The sequence below is a fragment of the Lagenorhynchus albirostris genome, chromosome X, assembly GCF_949774975.1.
Source record: "Lagenorhynchus albirostris chromosome X, mLagAlb1.1, whole genome shotgun sequence".
Lineage (NCBI taxonomy): Eukaryota > Metazoa > Chordata > Mammalia > Artiodactyla > Delphinidae > Lagenorhynchus > Lagenorhynchus albirostris.
Genome location: NC_083116.1, coordinates 88,539,705 through 88,558,571, shown reverse-complemented (window position 1 = coordinate 88,558,571; position 18,867 = coordinate 88,539,705). Strand labels below are relative to the sequence as shown.

At 36.6% G+C, this 18,867-nt stretch overlaps 1 protein-coding gene across 1 annotated transcript in view; it reads left to right on the top strand.

Moving 5' to 3' along the window:
- Positions 1-18,867, top strand: part of CCNB3 (cyclin B3) — a 53,783-nt gene that overhangs the window by 24,795 nt on the left and 10,121 nt on the right. Inside the window, exons 7-9 of the mRNA XM_060138046.1 lie at positions 8-413; positions 1,330-1,425; positions 2,788-2,880. Of these exons, the coding sequence (XP_059994029.1) occupies positions 8-413; positions 1,330-1,425; positions 2,788-2,880 (595 nt within the window). The remainder of the gene's footprint in view (positions 1-7; positions 414-1,329; positions 1,426-2,787; positions 2,881-18,867) is intronic.

Here is an 18,867-nt window from a genome sequence, read left to right as displayed (position 1 = left end):
TCTTGAGGGAGTCCTTGGCCTTGCAGGAGAAGCCCACGAGTGAGAAAGAGACCCTCTTCGAGGAGCCCTTGGCCTTGCAGGAGAATCCCACAATTGAGGAGGAGCCTATCCTGAAGGAGCACTTGGCCTTGCAGGAGAAGCCCAGCAGTGAGAAAGACTTGTCTTCCAAGGAGCCATTGGCCTTGCAAAAGAATCTCACTCACAAAGAAGACACCTTTATCAAAGATTTCATCATCCTCCAAGTTGAAACCAGCCCACATGTGTCTACCACTGCCCCTGACTCTAGAACAGGCTTGTCCAGCACTGTCACCATGTCCAGTGTGGGCAAGTTCAGTACCACAAGCCAGTCCAGTACTTGTGAATCCAGTTCCAATGAACCTTTCTCATCTCAGGACAAGAGATCAGAGAAGGAGGTATTCTGTTTCTTTCTTCTTAAATTAGATGAAGTGTTCTTTGTTGTCCTGGAGGTGGCTGCTAGCAAAGAGATTTTTTTTGCCTTCCTAAGCAATTGGTATTAAATCAAGTTGGCCTTGTGGAATCTCTTGACTTTGTGATTGGCGTAGTGATGTACCTGAACAATTAAAAAGTATTTATTCCAGGAATACCCCCCAAGGGTCTGGAATACTGTGTGTGTGTGTGTGTGTGTGTGTGTGTGTGTGTGTGTGTGTGTGTATTATATACATATATATATAATATATATATATATGTATGTATATATATGCTTTTCAGTAGTGGCTAGACAATTTCTTTCAGGAAATTGCCTTTCTTAGTAATTGCAGTCTGCATTACATTGGACCTTAGCTAAAGATGGATTAAGTTCACAGAGGCATCTTCCAAGGAAGATGGTTTTTAAGTTGTAAATTGGAAGGACTAAGGGATGAAATTTGGCAAGCAGAAGAAGAAAGACCCCTCTTGTAGGCAGAACAACCTGGTTAAATGTGTAGAAGGGAGGAAAAGGCTAACAAGAAGATGAACTGGGCCAGATCAAAGCACTGAGACATAACAAGGGACCTAAGAAGACAGGTGACATAATTTGAAAGAGTAAGACAAGAATGTCTTTCTTGGAGAATCTTGAGTTTACCTGTAAAAATAGTGTCTGTTTCTTAGGGCAGAGCAGGTATGTACAGGAGGACTAAGCATTTCTTGGTTACTCAACAGTATGAGGATTACAGGCCCAAGGGGTGCTCTGTTATGGCCCAGGACATATAAGGCTTGAGGAACCTTAGGAGGAGATGACAGTGGGAAGAAAGGAGTCATTTTTTATGTATGTGTGCTAAGCTTTCCTTGGAATCTTTCTCTTAATATGTCTTTCTGGTGATTTCCAAGCAGATGACCCCACTGGAGGATATTGACAAGGACCACAGTGATCCATTTTTCAACTCAATATATGCTAAGGATATCTTCAGTTACATGAAGGAGAGAGAGGTGTGTAGGTGGTGAGGGTGAGGGGCAATGATTTCCAGTTCTCATTTTCTCATCACACATCCTTCAAATGCAAGTTTAAAGGGGAGGTAATAATGATGATGAAAACAATATTAGCAGCAACTGACATCTACTGGTAGCATACTATGAGTTAAACATTGTGCTAAGGGATTTATAAACATTATCTTGTTTAATTTTCCCAATAACTTCATGATGGTAGGTATTATTATCTCCTTTTTATAGTTGGAGGAAACTGCTCAGTCAACACAAATAGTATGTGGTAGATCTGGGATATGAACTAAAGTCTAATTACCTTGGAGACCATAAGCCTACACCTCTAATTGTTGAGGAGCTAATCTCAGACACAAAAATTGTCAAGCGGGCTCTTTCTGAGTGACTGCTCTTAGGGATCTTTTCCTTTCTCTGTGCAAGTTTCTGGCATCATATGTAAAACCAGACCTTTTATTCCAGCTCTCCAACCTGGTGAAATTTTCTTTCTCCTTTGAAATCTGCCAGTCTCTTTTACCACTAATATTCATCAATTCCAGATTTTCTTCTGTCTCTCAGTGGAACAGATGGGACCAAGGTTATCTACTAACTAGAATTTTAGCAAGCCATGCATAAGAGGAAAGATGAATATCTCATCTTCTCTCTAGAGACACAGCAATAGATTAACTGACTCCAGTGCCTGTACTTTTTCTAGTATACCTTGGAGGAAGCAAGAGATTACTATACTAAAAGTGCAGGCCTTAGCTCAGCAGTATTGGTTTCACTGGGGATCTTATGGGAGATTGGGATTGACATATATATTGACATATATACACTAACTAAAATCAATAACATAAGAACGTGCTATATAAAAAAATAAATAAAATTAAATTAAAAAAAAGATATGCAGAAACCTAGCCTCACCCCAAACCTTCTAAATTAGAATGTGAATTTTAAAGATCCTCAAGTATCTTTCACATATGCATGTTAAAGTTTGAGAAGGACTCCTTTACACAGCCTGGTATTGTGCTTTAGACTGAATTGCAAAGAAGGGGCAGAATCTCTTTGGTATTCATCTATAGTCATAGGTGTATTCCTGCCCATATTCCATATTCTCCTGGACTCCTCGCTATCCACCCTGACACTTAAATATCATGTGTGTCCATTTCCTAAGGATAACTGAAACTTGTCTGGAAAAGGATACTTTTATCTGCCCCTATCTGATACCAGCTGAAAATAATGATTTAGAACCCTGAGGAAATTACTTAGGTTACAATTTTTTTCTGAGATATTAGTTGCAAATATTTTTTCCCAAGTTACAATTTTTGAACTACAGGAAGAGTTTATTTGTTAACACTTCTTTCTTCTTGCTGCCAGGAAAAGTTCATACTTAAAAAATACATGACCAGGCAGAATGATATCAACAGTGACATGAGGGCCATTCTCGTGGACTGGTTGGTGGAGGTGCAGGTAAGCCTGACAACTGCTGCCTTAAGGGGCTGATATTCTCTTTATCAATTATTCATTCAGCATTGCCAGGTCCCAAACGTAGTAAAAATTTACTGGGTCTACAGAGCTGAATAAGCCATGATTCCTGCCCTCAGGGAGCTTATGACCTAGGGGACAAGATAAGACAAGCAGGCAGATAAGAACAATACAAAGTAGAATATACTAAGTACTATAAGAATGTTATTAATGAGACACTCGGAGAACCCAGTGGAAGGAGAGAGATTTCTAGAAAAGGCAATGATGGTATGTCAGTTTAATCATTCTCAAAATCCTGTAAAAGTATATCTTGTGATTTGGATAGGGGTTAGTGACAAAGGCTCTCAAGCTTTGGATGGGATGGGTAATAGGAAGGACATTGTAGCCCCAAACAGGGCAGATGGCTGTTTGTTGAGGGTTGGATGTTGAGGGAATATTGTTATGAATACTTAATTATCACTTTATACTAACAAAGGTAGTCCAGAATAGTACCTGGACGTAGTAGGTGTCAATAAATATTTGTTGAATGAATGGAATTGAAAGGATTGCTGTGGAGTTTGCAAGGAAATATAAAGCATAGTATATGCCCAGCAGAGGCTTACTATATAATTGGGAAGAAAATGTAATATAGTTTAATATCCTTTAAGTACCAGAGTAATGGTTCAGGCTCACTTTGGAGTGACAGACCAGGGAAATGTGGTAGACATGGTATATTTGAACATCAGCAAAGCATGAAAATGTCATCTTATGGAAATGATGCAAAATAGTAAATTAGATAAGAGTAGAATTTGAGTAAATCTTAAATAAGTAAAATTGATCACAAAGATTGCTGATCATTACCAAGCAAGAAAGAGATTTCTAGTAGACTGCCAGTGGACTTTGTTCTGATCAATATTTTTATAAGTGATGTAGATGAGAACAGAGAAGATCATCTCATCAAATTCACAGATGGCATGAAACTGGGAGTAGGGGTAGGAAATAAATGGATAACAGATAAAATATCTCTAGCAGCTGGAATGATGAACTGAATCTTTTAATAAAAAAGTTTTGTTATTTTTATTGCACAAAATTCATAATTATTATAGCAAAGTAAGAAATTATAATTACTTATGATCCCACAACGTACAAACAGTGTTAACATTTGTGTGTGTTTATTATCCCCCGCTTTTTTTTTTAACATCTTTATTGGAGTATAATTGCTTTACATTGTTGTGTTAGTTGCTGCTGTATAACAGAGTGAATCAGCTATATGTATACATATATCCCCATATCCCCTCCCTCTTGCATCTCCCTCCCACCCTCCCTATCCCACCCCTCTAGGTGGTCACAAAGCATTGAGCTAATCTCCCTGTGCGATGCAGCTGCTTCCCACTAGTTATCTGTTTTACATTTGGTAGTGTATATATGTCAGTGCCACTCTCTCACTTCGTCTCAGCTTACCCTTCCCCCTCCCCGTGTCCTTAAGTCCATTCTCTACGTCTGCATCTTTTTTTTTTTTTTCGGTACATAGGCCTCTCACCATTGTGGCCCTTCCCGTTGCGGAGCACAGGCTCCGGACACGCAGGCTCAGCGGCCATGGCTCACGGGCCCAGCCGCTCCACGGCACGTGGGATCTTCCCTGACCGGGGCACGAACCCGCGTCCCCTGCATCAGCAGGCGGACTCTCAACCACTGCACCACCAGGGAAGCCCTATGTCTGCATCTTTATTCCTGTCCTGGCCCTAGGATGTTCAGAACCAATTTTTTTTTTAAGATTCCATATATATGTGTTAGCATACGGTATTTGTTTTTCTCTTTTTGACCTTTGTAACATTTTGGGATTGACTTTTATCACTCACCATAATTCCCTTGAGGTCTGTCCAAGTTGTGTGTATCAATAGTTCATTCCTTTTTATTGCTGAGTAGTATTCCATGGTATGGATGTACCAAGGTTAGTTTAACCCTTCACCCATTGAAGGCCATTTGGGTTGTTTCCAGTTTCTGAGACTGTGAAAAGAACATCTATAAACATTAATTTACAGGGTTTTATGTGAATATAAGTTTTCATTCCTAACATCAATACCCAGGAATGGGATTGCTGTGTCATATGATAAATGTATGTTTAACTTAATGAGAAAGTGCTACAGAGTGACTGTATCATCTTGCACTCTCACCTGCAGTGTATGAGAGTTCTAGCTGCCCTGAATTCCTGGTCAGCACTGGGTATTTTTTTTTAAACTTTAGCCATATAGATGTGTAGAGGAATCTCACCGTAGTTCTAATTTGCATTTGCTAATGATGTTGAACATCATACTTGTCATCTGTATATCCTTTTTGATGAAGTGTCTGTGTCTTTTGCCCAGTTTTAAATTGGGTAGTTTATTTTCTTTGTGTCAAGTTATGAGAGTTCTTTACATGTTCTGGATGCAAATCCTTTGTTGGATGTGTGATTTACAAACATATCCTACCAGTCTGTAGTCTTTTGATTCTTTTATCTGTGTCTTTCACAGAGCAAAAATTTCTGATTTTGATAGTCCAGTTTTTCAATGTTTTCTGTATGGATTGCAATTTTTGTGTCATATCTAAGAACTCTGCTTAAACCTAGGTCATGAATATTTTCTCCCATATTTTATCTAAAAATTTTATAGCTTTAACATTAAATCTGTAATTCATTTTGAGTTAATTTTTATATAAGGTATGCAGGTTTTGAAATCAAGTTTCATTGTTTTGCATATGGATGTCTAATTGTTCTAATACCATTTGTGGAAAAATATACTTTCTCCAGTAAATTGCTTTTGCACCTTTGCCAAAAATCTGTTTGCCTTATTTGTGTGGGTCTATTTCTATACTTTTTTTAAATATTCTGTTTCATTGATCTGTGTCTATCCCTTTGCCAGTATTGCAGCCTTTATTTCTATAGTTTTATAGTAAGTCTTAAAACGAGGTAACATGATTCTTCCAACCCTATTCTGTCTTTTTTTTCAAAATTGTTTTAGCTATTCTAGTGTCTTAGCCTTTCTAGACAAATTTTAGAATCAGTTTGTCTATATCTACTAAAAAATCCCGCTGAGGGTTTGATTGGAATTGAATTACATCTTGTGCAGAAAAGAGTTAACATAACAGGCATGATGCTGCTAGCCTTAGAAAGGCCTGTTTGCAAGGTTGCCCTTTGGCTGGCATCTGGGAACTTGATTGGTAAGCAGTTCCCTACACTGCTGTAAAATTCTCCCCTAATGATAACTGTGCCTAAACTCTTTGTGCAAACACTATGGTTTATTCTGAACACCTGCTTTCCTTCTGCGAGTCTGGAACTTTGGTCCATGTTAGGTAGAGTGTTTATGTGACCAGCTCCCAGTAAAATGTTAGGCACTGAGTCATTAATGAGCTTCCCTGTTACACAACACTTGACACGTATTGTTCCGTCTTATTGCTGGAGGAATTAACTGCATCCTGAGAGACTCTGCGGGAATAGGACTCTTGGAAGCTTGCTTCTGGTTTTCACCAATTTTTGCCCATGCTTCTTTTCTCTTTGCTTTGTATCTTTTGCTATAATAAATCATAGCCATGAGTGTGACTATGTGCTGAGTCCTGTGAGTCATCCTAGGAATCATTGTACCTGGAGGTGGTCTTGGGGACCCCCAATACACATTTATAGGTGAATTTGCATAGAATCAACATTTTTTTCTATGTTGAATCTTCCAACCCATGAACCATGAATGTAGTATGTCTCTCATGTATTTAGATTTTCTTTGATTTTTTTTAAAAAAACCATACAGATCCTGTACATGTTTTGTTAGATTTATACCCAAATATTTTCTTTTTTGTAGCTATTGTAAATGGTATTTAAAAAATTTTTTGGTTTCCATTTGTACAGTGCCAATATGAAATATTGATATTTGTGTGTTGACCTTGTTTTCTATGATCTTGCTAAAACTCACTTATTAAATCTTAGGAGTTCTTTTTTTGGTAGATTTCTTGAAGTTATCTACATAGACAATTATGTCATTTGCAAATGGAGACAGTTTGATCCCTTTCCAGTCTGTATACATTTAACTTCATTTTTGTGTTTTATTGCACTGTGCAGGACTTAATTATGATGTTGATAGAATCAGTAAGAGTGGACAACCTTGTCTTGTCCCTGATCTTCGAAATAAAGTAGTTAATCTTTCACCATTAGTATGATCTTAACTGTAGAGTTTTTGCTGCTACCTTTGATCAGGTTGAGAAATTTACTTTCCATTCTTAGTTTGCTGATACATATTTATCATGACAATGTTAAATTTGTCAAATGCTTTTTTCCTGCATCTATTGATTTTGTTTTTGGCTTTAGCCTATTGATGTGGTGGATTATATTGATTTTTAAATATTGAAGCAGGCTCATATTCCTGGGATAAACTCCACTTGGTTCTGGAGTATTATTCTTATTTATTGCAACTCTTATATGCTAATATTTTGTTGAGGATTTTTGCATCTATGTTTATGATATATGTTGGTCTGTAGTGTTCTTTTTAAAAATATTTGTGTACTGTATTTTTCTGGTTCTTTAGTTCTTTCTGGAAGAACTAAAGAGCAAACAATGAAGAACAACAAAATAAATGAAATTAAAAATCTCTAGAAGGAATCAATAGCAGAATAACTGAGGCAGAAGAACGGATAAGTGACCTGGAAGATAAAATAGAGGAAATAACTACAGCAGAGCAGAATAAAGAAAACAGAATGAAAAGAATTGAGGACAATCTCAGAGATCTCTGGGACAATATTAAACATACCAACATTTGAATTATAGGGGTCCCAGAAGAAGAAGAGAAAAAAGAAAGGGACTGAGAAAATATTTGAAGAGATTATAGTTGAAAACTTCCCTAACATGGGAAAAGAAATAGTCAGTCACATCTAGGAAGTGCAGAGAGTCCCATACAGGATATATCCAAGCAGAGACATGCCAAGACACATATTAATAAAATTATCAAAAATTAAATACAAAATAAAAATATTAAAAGCAGCAAGGGAAAAGCAAAAAATAATATACAAGGGAATCCCCATAAGGTTAACAGCTGATCTTTCAGCAGAAACTCTGCAAGCCAGAAGGGACTGGCAGGACATATTTAAAGTGATGAAAGGGAAAAACCTACAAAAAAGATTACCCAGCAAGGATTTCATTCAGATTCGACAGAGAAATTAAAACCTTTACAGACAAGAAAAAGCTAAGAGAATTCAGCACCACCAAACCAGCTTTACAACAAACATTAAAGGAACTTCTCTAGGCAGGAAACACAAGAGAAGGAAAAGACCTACAATAACAAACCTGAAACAATTAAGAAAATGGTAATAGGAACATACATATTGATAACTACCTTAAAGGTAAATGGATTAAATGCTCCAACCAAAAGACATAGACTGGCTGAATGCATACAAAAACAAAACCCATATATATATGCTGTCTACAAGAGACCCACTTCAGACCTAGGGATAGATACAGACTGTAAGAGAGGGGATGGAAAAAGATATTCCATGCAAATGGAAATCAAAAGAAAGCTGGAGTAGCAATTCTCATATCAGACAAAATAGACTTTAAAACAAAGACTATTACAAGAGACAAAGAAGGACACTACATAATGATCAAAGGATCAATCCAAGAAGAAGATATAACAATTGTAAATATTTATGCACCCAGCATAGGAACACCTCAGTACGTAAGGCAAATGCTAACAGCCATAAAAGGGGAAATCGACAGTAACACAATGATAGTAGGGGACTTTAACGCCCCAGTTTCACCAATGGACAGATCATCCAAAATGAAAATAAATAAGGAAACACAAGCTTTAAATGATACATTAAAGAAGATGGACTTAATTGATATTTATAGGACATTCCATCCAAAAACAACAGAATACTCTTTCTTCTCAGGTGTTCGTGGAACATTCTCCAGGATAGATCCAAACTATACAATGGTGGAAAGACAGCCTCTTCAACAAATGGTGCTGGGGAAACTGGACAGCTACATGTAAAAGAATGAAATTAGAACACTCCCTAACACCGTATACAAAAATAAACTCAAAAGGTATTAAAGACCTAAATGTAAGGCCAGACACTATAAAAATCTTAATGGAAAACATAGGCAGAACACTCTATGACATAAATCACAGCAAGATCCTTTTTGACCCACCCCCTAGAGAAATGGAAATAAAAACAAACAAATGGGACCTAATGAAACTTAAAAGCTTTTGAACAGGAAAAGAAATCATAAAGAAGATGAAAAGATGACCCTCAGAATGGGAGAAAATATTTGCAAATGAAGCAACTGACAAAGGATTAATCTCCAAAATATACAAGCAGCTCATGCAGCTCAATATCAAAACAACGAACAACCCAATCCAAAAATGGGAAGAAGACCTAAATAGACATTTCTCCAAAGGAGATTTATAGATTGCGAACAAACACATGAAAGGATGCTCAACATCACTAATCATTAGACAAATACAAATCAAAACTACAATGAGGTATCTCCTCACACCAGTGAGAATGGCCATCATCAAAAAATCTAGAAACAATAAATGCTGGAGAGGGTGTGGAGAAAAGGGAACACTCTTGTACTGTTGGTGGGTATGTAAATTGATACAGCCACTATGGAGAACAGTATGCAGGTTCCTTAGAAACCTAAAAATAGAACTCCATATGACCCAGCAATCCCACTACTGGGCATATACCCCGAGAAAACCATAATTCAAAAAGAGTCATATACCACTATGTTCACTGCAGCTCTGTTTACAGTAGCCAGGATATGGAAGCAACCTAAGTGTCCATTGACAGATGAATGGATAAAGAAGTTGTGGCACTTATATACAGTGGAATATTTCTCGGCCATAAAAAATGAAATTGAGTTGTTTGTAGTGAGTTTGATGGACCTAGAGTCTGTCTTACAGAGTGAAGTAAGTCATAAAGAGAAAAACAAATACTATATGCTAAAACATATATATGGAATGTAAGCAAAAAAAATAAGGTTCTGAAGAACCTAAGGGCAGGACAGGAATGAAGACCCAGACGTAGAGAATGGACTTGAGGACACGGGGAGTGGGAAGGGTAAGCTGGGATGCAGTGAGAGAATAGCATTGACCTATATACACTACCAAATGTAAAATAGATAGCTAGTGGGAAGCAGCTGCATTCCAGAGGGAGATCAACTTGGTGCTTTGTCACCACCTAGATGGGTGGGATAGGGAGAGTTGGAGGGAGATGTAAGAGGGAGGGAATATGGGGATATATCTATACATATAGCTGATTCACTTTGTTATACAGCAGAAAGTAACACAACATTGTAAAGCAATTATACTCCAATAAAGATGTTAAAAATATAATTTGGGAAGTATTCCCTTCTCTTCTCTTTTCTAGAAGAGATGTGCAGAATTTATATTATTCATTCTTTAAATGTTTGGTAGAATTCACATGTGAAACTATCTGGGCCTGAAGTTTTTTCTTTTCTCTGAAGAATTTTATCTAAGAATATAATTTCTTTAATAGTTATGAGATTATTCAAGTTATCTATTCATGTCAGATGAAATTTGGAACTTTGTGGTTTTCAAAGAATTCGTCCTTTCATTTAAGTTGTTGTATTTATGTTCATAGCATTTCCTGATGATGCTTTCATTCTTGATATTTGGTAATGTGTGTGTTCTCTCTTTTTGTTTATCAGTCTTGCTAGGAGTTTATCATTTTTATTGATATTTGCAAAGAACCAGGTTTTGCTTTTATTTGTTTTCTGTTTTTCTGTTTTCAGTTTTATTGGTATCTGTGCTAATTTTTATTGTTTCCTTTTTCTTGCTTTGGGTTTAAGTTGCTCTTCTTTTCGTAGTTTGAGATGGAAGATTAGATTATTGACTTCAGACTTTTCTTATTTCCTTTTTATTTAATTTACTTTTTTATTTTTTAATTTTTAAATTTTTCACACACACACACACACAGTGTTTTATTTTTACAAGAGATAAATAAACTGACACCAAGCATTGTAAATGGATGACCACAACAAAAGCAACAATGATTGCAATTACCAAACATGAAACACACTCATACTATGTCATAATATTGACATTCAGTCCAGTAATCCTCCGCTGTAACAGCTCCTTTACTTTGCAGTGAAAATTGATTTGTATATTTTTTGCCTCTGAGTCCTTGTGGGATTTTTATTTTATTCAAACAGAAAGTCACAAAAATTATAATCATCCTCATCAGTTCACTCAGTCCCATAAAATTAATTTTTTATCTTCTTTTGTTAGCACTTTTATGAATTCATCAGTTTTCCATTAGAGTTCTGAAAATGCTGATTCATTCAGTTCAGCAGTATAGTCAGTTACCAGAAACCTGTACTTGTCAGAGTCTTTTCCATGAATTACTTGAAGATGAAACCCTTTTATAGGAACATTTTTGCAAAAGCATCAGAGTACACCCAGAACTGTCTGTACATGACAAAAGACTTAAAAATGACCATGGTTAAAGATTTGATAAAAGTTCATAATAATGCAATTGACAAGGTAATTTAGTTATTTCTGAGATATACATTTTAAAGTAATAACTAGAATTATGACTTATAACATTATAACAGAACATATAAGATTTTTAGAAATTTCAGGTAATGTCTGAAACATTTATATTAACATATTTCCATACAAATAACCCAAAGAAATTTTAGTATTAGTTGTTTTTTTAGTTTGTTTGATTTTTTTATACTGCAGGTTCTTATTAGACATCAATTTTATACACATCATTGTATACATGTCAATCCCAATCGCCCAATTCAGCACTCCACCATCCCCACCCCACTGCGGTTTTCCCCCCTTGGTGTCCATACGTTTGTTCTCTACATCTGTGTCTCAACTTCTGCCCTGCAAACTGCTTCATCTGTACCATTTTTCTAGGTTCCACATACATGTGTTAATATAAGATATTTGTTTTTCTCTTTCTGACTTACTTCACTCTGTATGACAGTCTCTAGATCCATCCACGTCTCAACAAATAACTCAACTTCGTTCCTTTTTATGGCTGAGTAATATTCCATTGTATATATGTACCACTTCTTCTTTATCCATTCGTCTGTCGATGGACATTTAGGTTGCTTCCATGACCTGGCTATTGTAAATAGTGCTGCAGTGAACATTGGGGTGCATGTGTCTTTTTGAATTATGGTTTTCTCTGGGTATATACCCAGTAGCAGGATTGCTGGATCATATGGTAATTCTATTTTTAGTTTTTTAAGGAACCTGCATACTGTTCTCCATAGTGGCTGTATCAATTTACATTCCCACCAACAGTGCAAGAGGGTTCTCTTTTCTCCACACCCTCTCCAGCATTTATTCTTTGTAGATTTCCTGATGATGCCCATTCTAACTGGTGTGAGGTGATACCTCACTGTAGTTTTGATTTGCATTTCTCTAATAATTAGTGATGTTGAGCAGCTTTTCATGTGCTTCTTGACCATCTGTATGTCTTCTTTGGAGAAATGTCTATTTAGGTCTTCTGCCCACTTTTGGATTGGGTTGATTGTTTCTTTAATGTTGAGGTGCATGAGCTGTTTATATATTTTGGAGATTAATCCTTTGTCCGTTGATTCATTTGTAAATATTTTCTCCCATTCTGAGGTTTGTCTTTTTGTCTTCTTTATGGTTTCCTTTGTTGTGCAAAAGCTTTTAAGTTTCATTAGGTCCCATTTGTTTATTTTTGTTTTTATTTCCATTTCTCTAGTAGGTGGATCAAAAAAGACCTTGCTGTGATTTATGTCATAGAGAGTTCTTCCTGTGTTTTCCTCTAAGAGTTTTATAGTGTCTGGTGTTACATTTAGGTCTCGAATCCATTTTGAGTTTATTTTTGTGCATGGTGTTAGGGAGTGTTCTAATTTCATTCTTTTACATGTAGCTGTCCAGTTTCCCCAGCAACACTTATTGAAGAAACTGTCTTTTCTGTGTTGTATATCTTTGCCTCCTTTGTCATAGATTAATTGACCATAGGTGCATTGGTTAATCTCTGGGCATTCTATCTTATTCTGTTGATCTATATTTCTGTTTTTGTGCCAGTACCATACTGTCTTGGTTACTGTAGCTTTGTAGTATAGTCTGAAGTAAGGGAGTCTGATTCCTCCAGCTCCGTTTTTTTCCCTCAAGGCTGCTTTGGTTATTCATAGCCTTTTGTGTCTCCATACAAATTTTAAGATGATTTGTTCTAGTTCCGTAAAAAATGCCATTGGTAATTTGATAGGGATTGCATTGAATCTGTAGTTTGCTTTGGGTAGTATAGTCATTTTCACAATATTGATTCTTCCAATCCAAGAACATGATATATCTCTCCATCTGTTGATATCATCTTTAATTTCTTTCATCAGTGTCTTACAGTTTTCTGCATACAGGTCTTTGGTATCCTTAGGTAGATTTATTCCTAGGTATTTTATTCTTTTTGTTGCAATGGTAAATGGGAGTGTTTCCATAATTTCTGTTTCAGATTTTTCATCATTAGTGTATAGGAATGCAAGAGATTTCTGTGCATTAATTTTGTATCCTGCAACTTTACCAAATTCATTGATTAGTTCTAGTAGTTTTCTGGTGGCATTTTTAGAATTCTCTATGTATAATATCGTGTCATCTGCAAACAGTGACAGTTTTACTTTTTCTATTCCAGTTTCTATTCCTTTTATTTCTTTTTCTTCTCTGGTTGCCGTGGCTAGGACTTCCAAAACTATGTTGAATAATAGTGGTGAGAATGGACATCCATGTCTCATTCCTGATCTTAGGGGAAATGGTTTCAGTTTTTCAGCACTGAGAATGATGTTTGCTGTGGGTTTGTCATATGTGGCCTTTATTATGTTGAGGTAGGTTCCCTCTATGCCCACTTTCTGGAGAGTTTTTCTCATAAATGGGTGTTGAATTTTGTCAAAAGCTTTTTCTGCATCTATTGAGGTGATCATATGGATTTTAGTCTTCAATTGTTAATATGGTGTATCACATTGATTGATTTGCATATATTGAAGAATCCTTGCATCCCTGGGATAAATCTCACTTGATCGTGGTGTATGATCCTTTTAATGTGTTGTCGGATTCTGTTTGCTAGTATTTTGTTGAGCATTTTTGCATCTATATTCATCAGTGGTATTGGTCTGTAATTTTCTTTTTTTTCTTTTTTTAACATCTTTATTGGAGTATAATTGCTTTACAATGGTGTGTTAGTTTCTGCTTTATAACAAAGTGAATCAGTTATACATATACATATGTTTCCATATCTCTTCCCTGTTGCATCTCCCTCCATCCCACCCTCTCTATGCCACCCCTCTAGATGGTCACAAAGCACCGAGCTGATCTCCCTGTGCTATGTGGCTGCTTCCCACTAGCTATCTATTTTACATTTGCTAGTGTATATATGTCCATGCCACTCTCTCACTTTGTCAGAGCTTACCCTTACCCCTCTCCATATCCTGAAGTCTATTCTTTAATAGTTCTGTGTCTTTATTCCCATCTTGCCCCTGGTTCTTCATGACCGTTTTTTCTTTTTCCCTTAGATTCCATATATATGTGTTAGCATACAGTATTTGTTTTTCTCCTTCTGACTTACTTCACTCTGTATGACAGACTCTAGGTCCATCCACCTCACTACAAATAACTCAGTTTCAATTGTTTTTATGCCTGAGTAATATTCCATTGTATATATGTGCCACATCTTTATCCATTCATCTGTTGATGGACACTTAGGTTGCTTCAGTGTCCTAGGTATTGTAAATAGAGCTGCAATGAACATTTTGGTCCATGACACTTTTTGAATTATTGTTTTCTCAGGGTATATGCCCATTAGGGGGATAGCTGCGTCATATGGTTGTTCTATTTTTAGTTTTTTAAGGAACCTCCATACTGTTCTCCATAGTGGCTGTATCAGTTTACATTCCCACAACAGTGCAAGAGGGTTCCCTTTTCTCCACACCCTCTCCAGCATTTACTGTTTCTAGATTTTTTGATGACGGCCATTCTGACCGATACAAGATGCTATCTAATTGTAGTTTTGATTTGCATGTCTCTAATGATTAATGATGTTGAGCATTCTTTCATGTGTTTGTTGGCAATCTGTAAATCTTCTTTGGATAAATCTCTGTTTACGTCTTCAACCCATTTTTGGATTGGATTGTTTGTTTTTTGATATTGAGCTGCATGAGCTGCTTGTAAATTTTGGAGATTAATCCTTTGTCAGTTGCTTCATTGGCAAATATTTTCTCCCATTCTGAGGGTTGTCTTTTGGTCTTGTTTATGGTTCCCTTTGCTGTGCAAAAGCCTTTAAGTTTCATTAGGTCCCATTTGTTTATTTTTGTTTTTATTTCCATTTCTCTAGGAGGTGGGTCAAAAGGATCTTGCTGTGATTTATTTCATAGAGTGTTCTTCCTATGTTTTCCTCTAAGAGTTTGATAGTGTCTGGCCTTACATTTAGGTCTTTAATCCATTTTGAGTTTATTTTTGTGTATGGTGTTAGGGAGTGTTCTAATTTCATAGTTTTACATGTACCTGTCCAGTTTTCCCAGCACCACTTATTGAAGAGGCTGTCTTTTCTCTGCTGTGTATTCTTGCCTCCTTTATCAAAGATAAGGTGACTGTATGTGCGTGGGTTTATCTCTGGGCTTTCTATCCTGTTCCATTGATCTATATTTCTGTTTTTGTGCCAGTACCATACTGTCTTGATTACTGTAGCTTTGTAGTATAGTCTGAAATCAGGGAGCCTGATTCCTCCAGCTCCATTTTTCTTTCTCAAGTTTGCTTTGGCTATTCAGGGTCTTTTGTGTTTCCATACAAATTGTGAAATTTTTTGTTCTAGTTCTGTGAAAAATTCCAGTGGTAGTTTGATAGGGATTGCATTGAATCTGTAGGTTGCTTTGGGTAGTAGATGCATTTTCACAATGTTGATTCTTCCAATCCAAGAATATGGTATATCTCTCCATCTATTGTATCACCTTTAAATTTTTTCATCAGTGTCTTATAATTTTCTGCATACAGGTCTTTTATCTCCTTAGGTAGGTATATTCCTAGATATTTTATTCTTTTTGTTGCAGTGGTAAATACGTGTGTTTTCTTAATATCACTTTCAGATATTTTATCATTAGTGTATAGGAATGCCAGAGATTTCTGTGCATTAATTTTGTGTTGTGCTACTTAACCAAATTCCTTGATTAGCTCTGGTTGTTTTCTGGTGGCATCTTTAGGATTCTCTATGTATAGTATCATGTCATCTGCAAACAGTGACAGCTTTACTTCTTCTTTTCCAATTTGGATTCCTTTTATTTCTTTTTCTTCTCTGATTGCTGTGGCTAAAACTTCCAAAACTATGTTGAATAAGAGTGGTGAGAGTGGGCAACCTTGTCTTGTTCCTGATCATAGTGGAAATGGTTTCAGTTTTTCACCATTGAGGATGATGTTGTCGGTGGGTTTGTCATATATGGCCTTTATTATGTTGAGGAAAGTTCCCTCTATGCCTACTTTCTTCAGGGTTTTTATCATAAATGGGTGTTGAATTTTGTCAAAAGCTTTCTCTGCATCTATTGAGATTATCATATGGTTTTTCTCCTTCAATTTTTTAATATGGTTTATCACATTGATTGATTTCCATATATTGAAGAATCCTTGCATTCCTGGAATAAACCCCACTTGATCGTGGTGTATGATCCTTTTAATGTGTTGTTGGATTCTGTTTGCTAGTATTTTGTTGAGGATTTTTGCATCTATGTTCATCAGTGATATTGGCCTTTAGTTTTCTTTCTCTTTGACATCTTTGTCTGGTTTTGGTATCAGGGTGATGGTGGCCTTGTAGAATGAGTTTGGGAGTGTTCCTGCCTCTGCTATATTTTGGAAGTGTTTGAGAAGGATAGGTGTTAGCTCTTCTCTAAATGTTTGATAGAATTCGCCTGTGAAGCCATATGGTCCTGGGCTTTTGTTTGTTGGAAGATTTTTAATCACAGTTTCAATTTCAGTGCTTGTGGTTGGTCTGTGCATATTTCCTATTTCTTCCTGGTTCAGTCTCGGCACATTGTGCATTTCTAAGAATTTGTCCATTTCTTCCAGGTTGTCCATTTTTTCGGCATAGATTTGCTTGTAGTAGTCTCTCATGATCCTTTGTATTTCTGCAGTGTCAGTTGTTACTTCTCCTTTTTCATTTCTAATTCTATTTATTTGAGTCTTCTCCCTTTTTATCTTGATGAGTCTGGCGAATGGTTTATCCATTTGGTTTATCTTCTCAAAGAACCAGCTTTTAATTTTATTGATCTTTGCTTTCATTTCCTTCATTTCTTTTTCATTTATTTCTGATCTGATCTTCATGATTTCTTTCCTTCTGCTACCTTTGGGCTTTTTTTGTTCTTCTTTCTCTAATTGCTTTAGGTGCAAGGTTAGGTTGTTTATTTGAGATGTTTCCTGTTTCTTAAGGTAGGATTGTATTGCTATATACTTCCCTCTTAGAACTGCTTTTGCTGCATCCCATAGGTTTTGTGTCATCGTGTCTTCATTATCATTTGTTTTTAGGTATTTTTTGATTTCCTCTTTGATTTCTTCAGTGATCGCTTGGTTATTAAGTAGTGTATTGTTTAGCCTCCATGTGTTTGTATTTTTTACTGATCTTTTCCTGTAATTGATATCTAGTCTCATAGCATTGTGGTCGGTAAAGGTAGTTGATACAATTTCAATTTTCTTAAATTTACCAGGGCTTGATTTGTGACCCAAGATATGATCTATCCTGTAGAATGTTCCATGAGCACTTGAGAAGAATGTGTATTCTGTTGTTTTTGGATGGAATGTCCTATAAATATCAATTAAGTCCATCTTGTTTAACGTATCTTTTAAAGCTTTTGTTTCTTATTTATTTTCTTTTTGGATGATGTTTCCATTGTTGAAAGTGGGGTGTTAAAGTCCCCTACTATGATTGTCGATTTTACTCTCGATTTCTCCTTTTATGGCTGTTAGCCATTGCCGTATGTATTGAGGTGCTCCTATGTTGGGTGCATATATATTTATAATTGTTATATCTTTTTCTTGCATTGATCCCTTGATCATTATGTAGTGTCCTTCCTTGTCTCTTGTAACATTCTATTTCCAAGATTGTTCATCTTTGCTATCATTATTCTGAATTATTTTTCAGGTAGACTGCCTATTTCCTCTTCATTCCCAAAGTCCACCGCCTCAATTTTGGGTGATTTGTTGTCTATTCAGGTGTTCCAGAGATACAGGGTACATCAAGTTGATTGTGGAGGTTTAATCCGCTGCTTCTGAGGCTGCAAGGAGAAAATTCCTTTTCTCTTCTTTGTTTGCACAGCTCCTGGAGCTCAGCTTCAGATTTGGCCCTGCCTCTGCATGTAGGTTGCCCTCTGGTGTCGACAGGAGGGGGTTAAAGGGGAACTACCATACGACCCAGCAATCCCACTACTGGGCGTATACCCTGAGAAAACTATAATTCAAAAAGAGTCATGTAGCAAAATGTTCATTGCAGCTCTATTTACAATAGCCAGGAGATGGAAGCAACCTAAGTGTCCATCATCAGATGAATGGATAAAGAAGTTGTGGCACATATATACAATGGAATATTACTCAGCCATAAAAAGAAACGAAATTGAGCTATTTGTAATGAGGTGGATGGACCTAGATAGAGTCTGTCATACAGAGTGAAGTAAGTCAGAAAGAGAAAAACAAATAATGTATGCTAACACATATATATGGAATTTAAGAAAAGAAAAAGGTCATGAAGAACCTAGGGGTAAGACGGGAATAAAGACACAGACCTACTAGAGAATGGACTTGAGGATATGGGGAGGGGCAAGGGTAAGCTGTGACAAAGTGAGAGAGTGGCATGGGCGTATATACACTACCAAACGTAAAATAGGTAGCTAGTGGGAAGCAGCCTCATGGCACAGGGAGATCAGCTCAGTGCTTTGTGACCACCTGGATGGGTGGGATAGGGAGGGTGGGAGGGAGGGAGATGCAAGAGGGAGGAGATATGGGG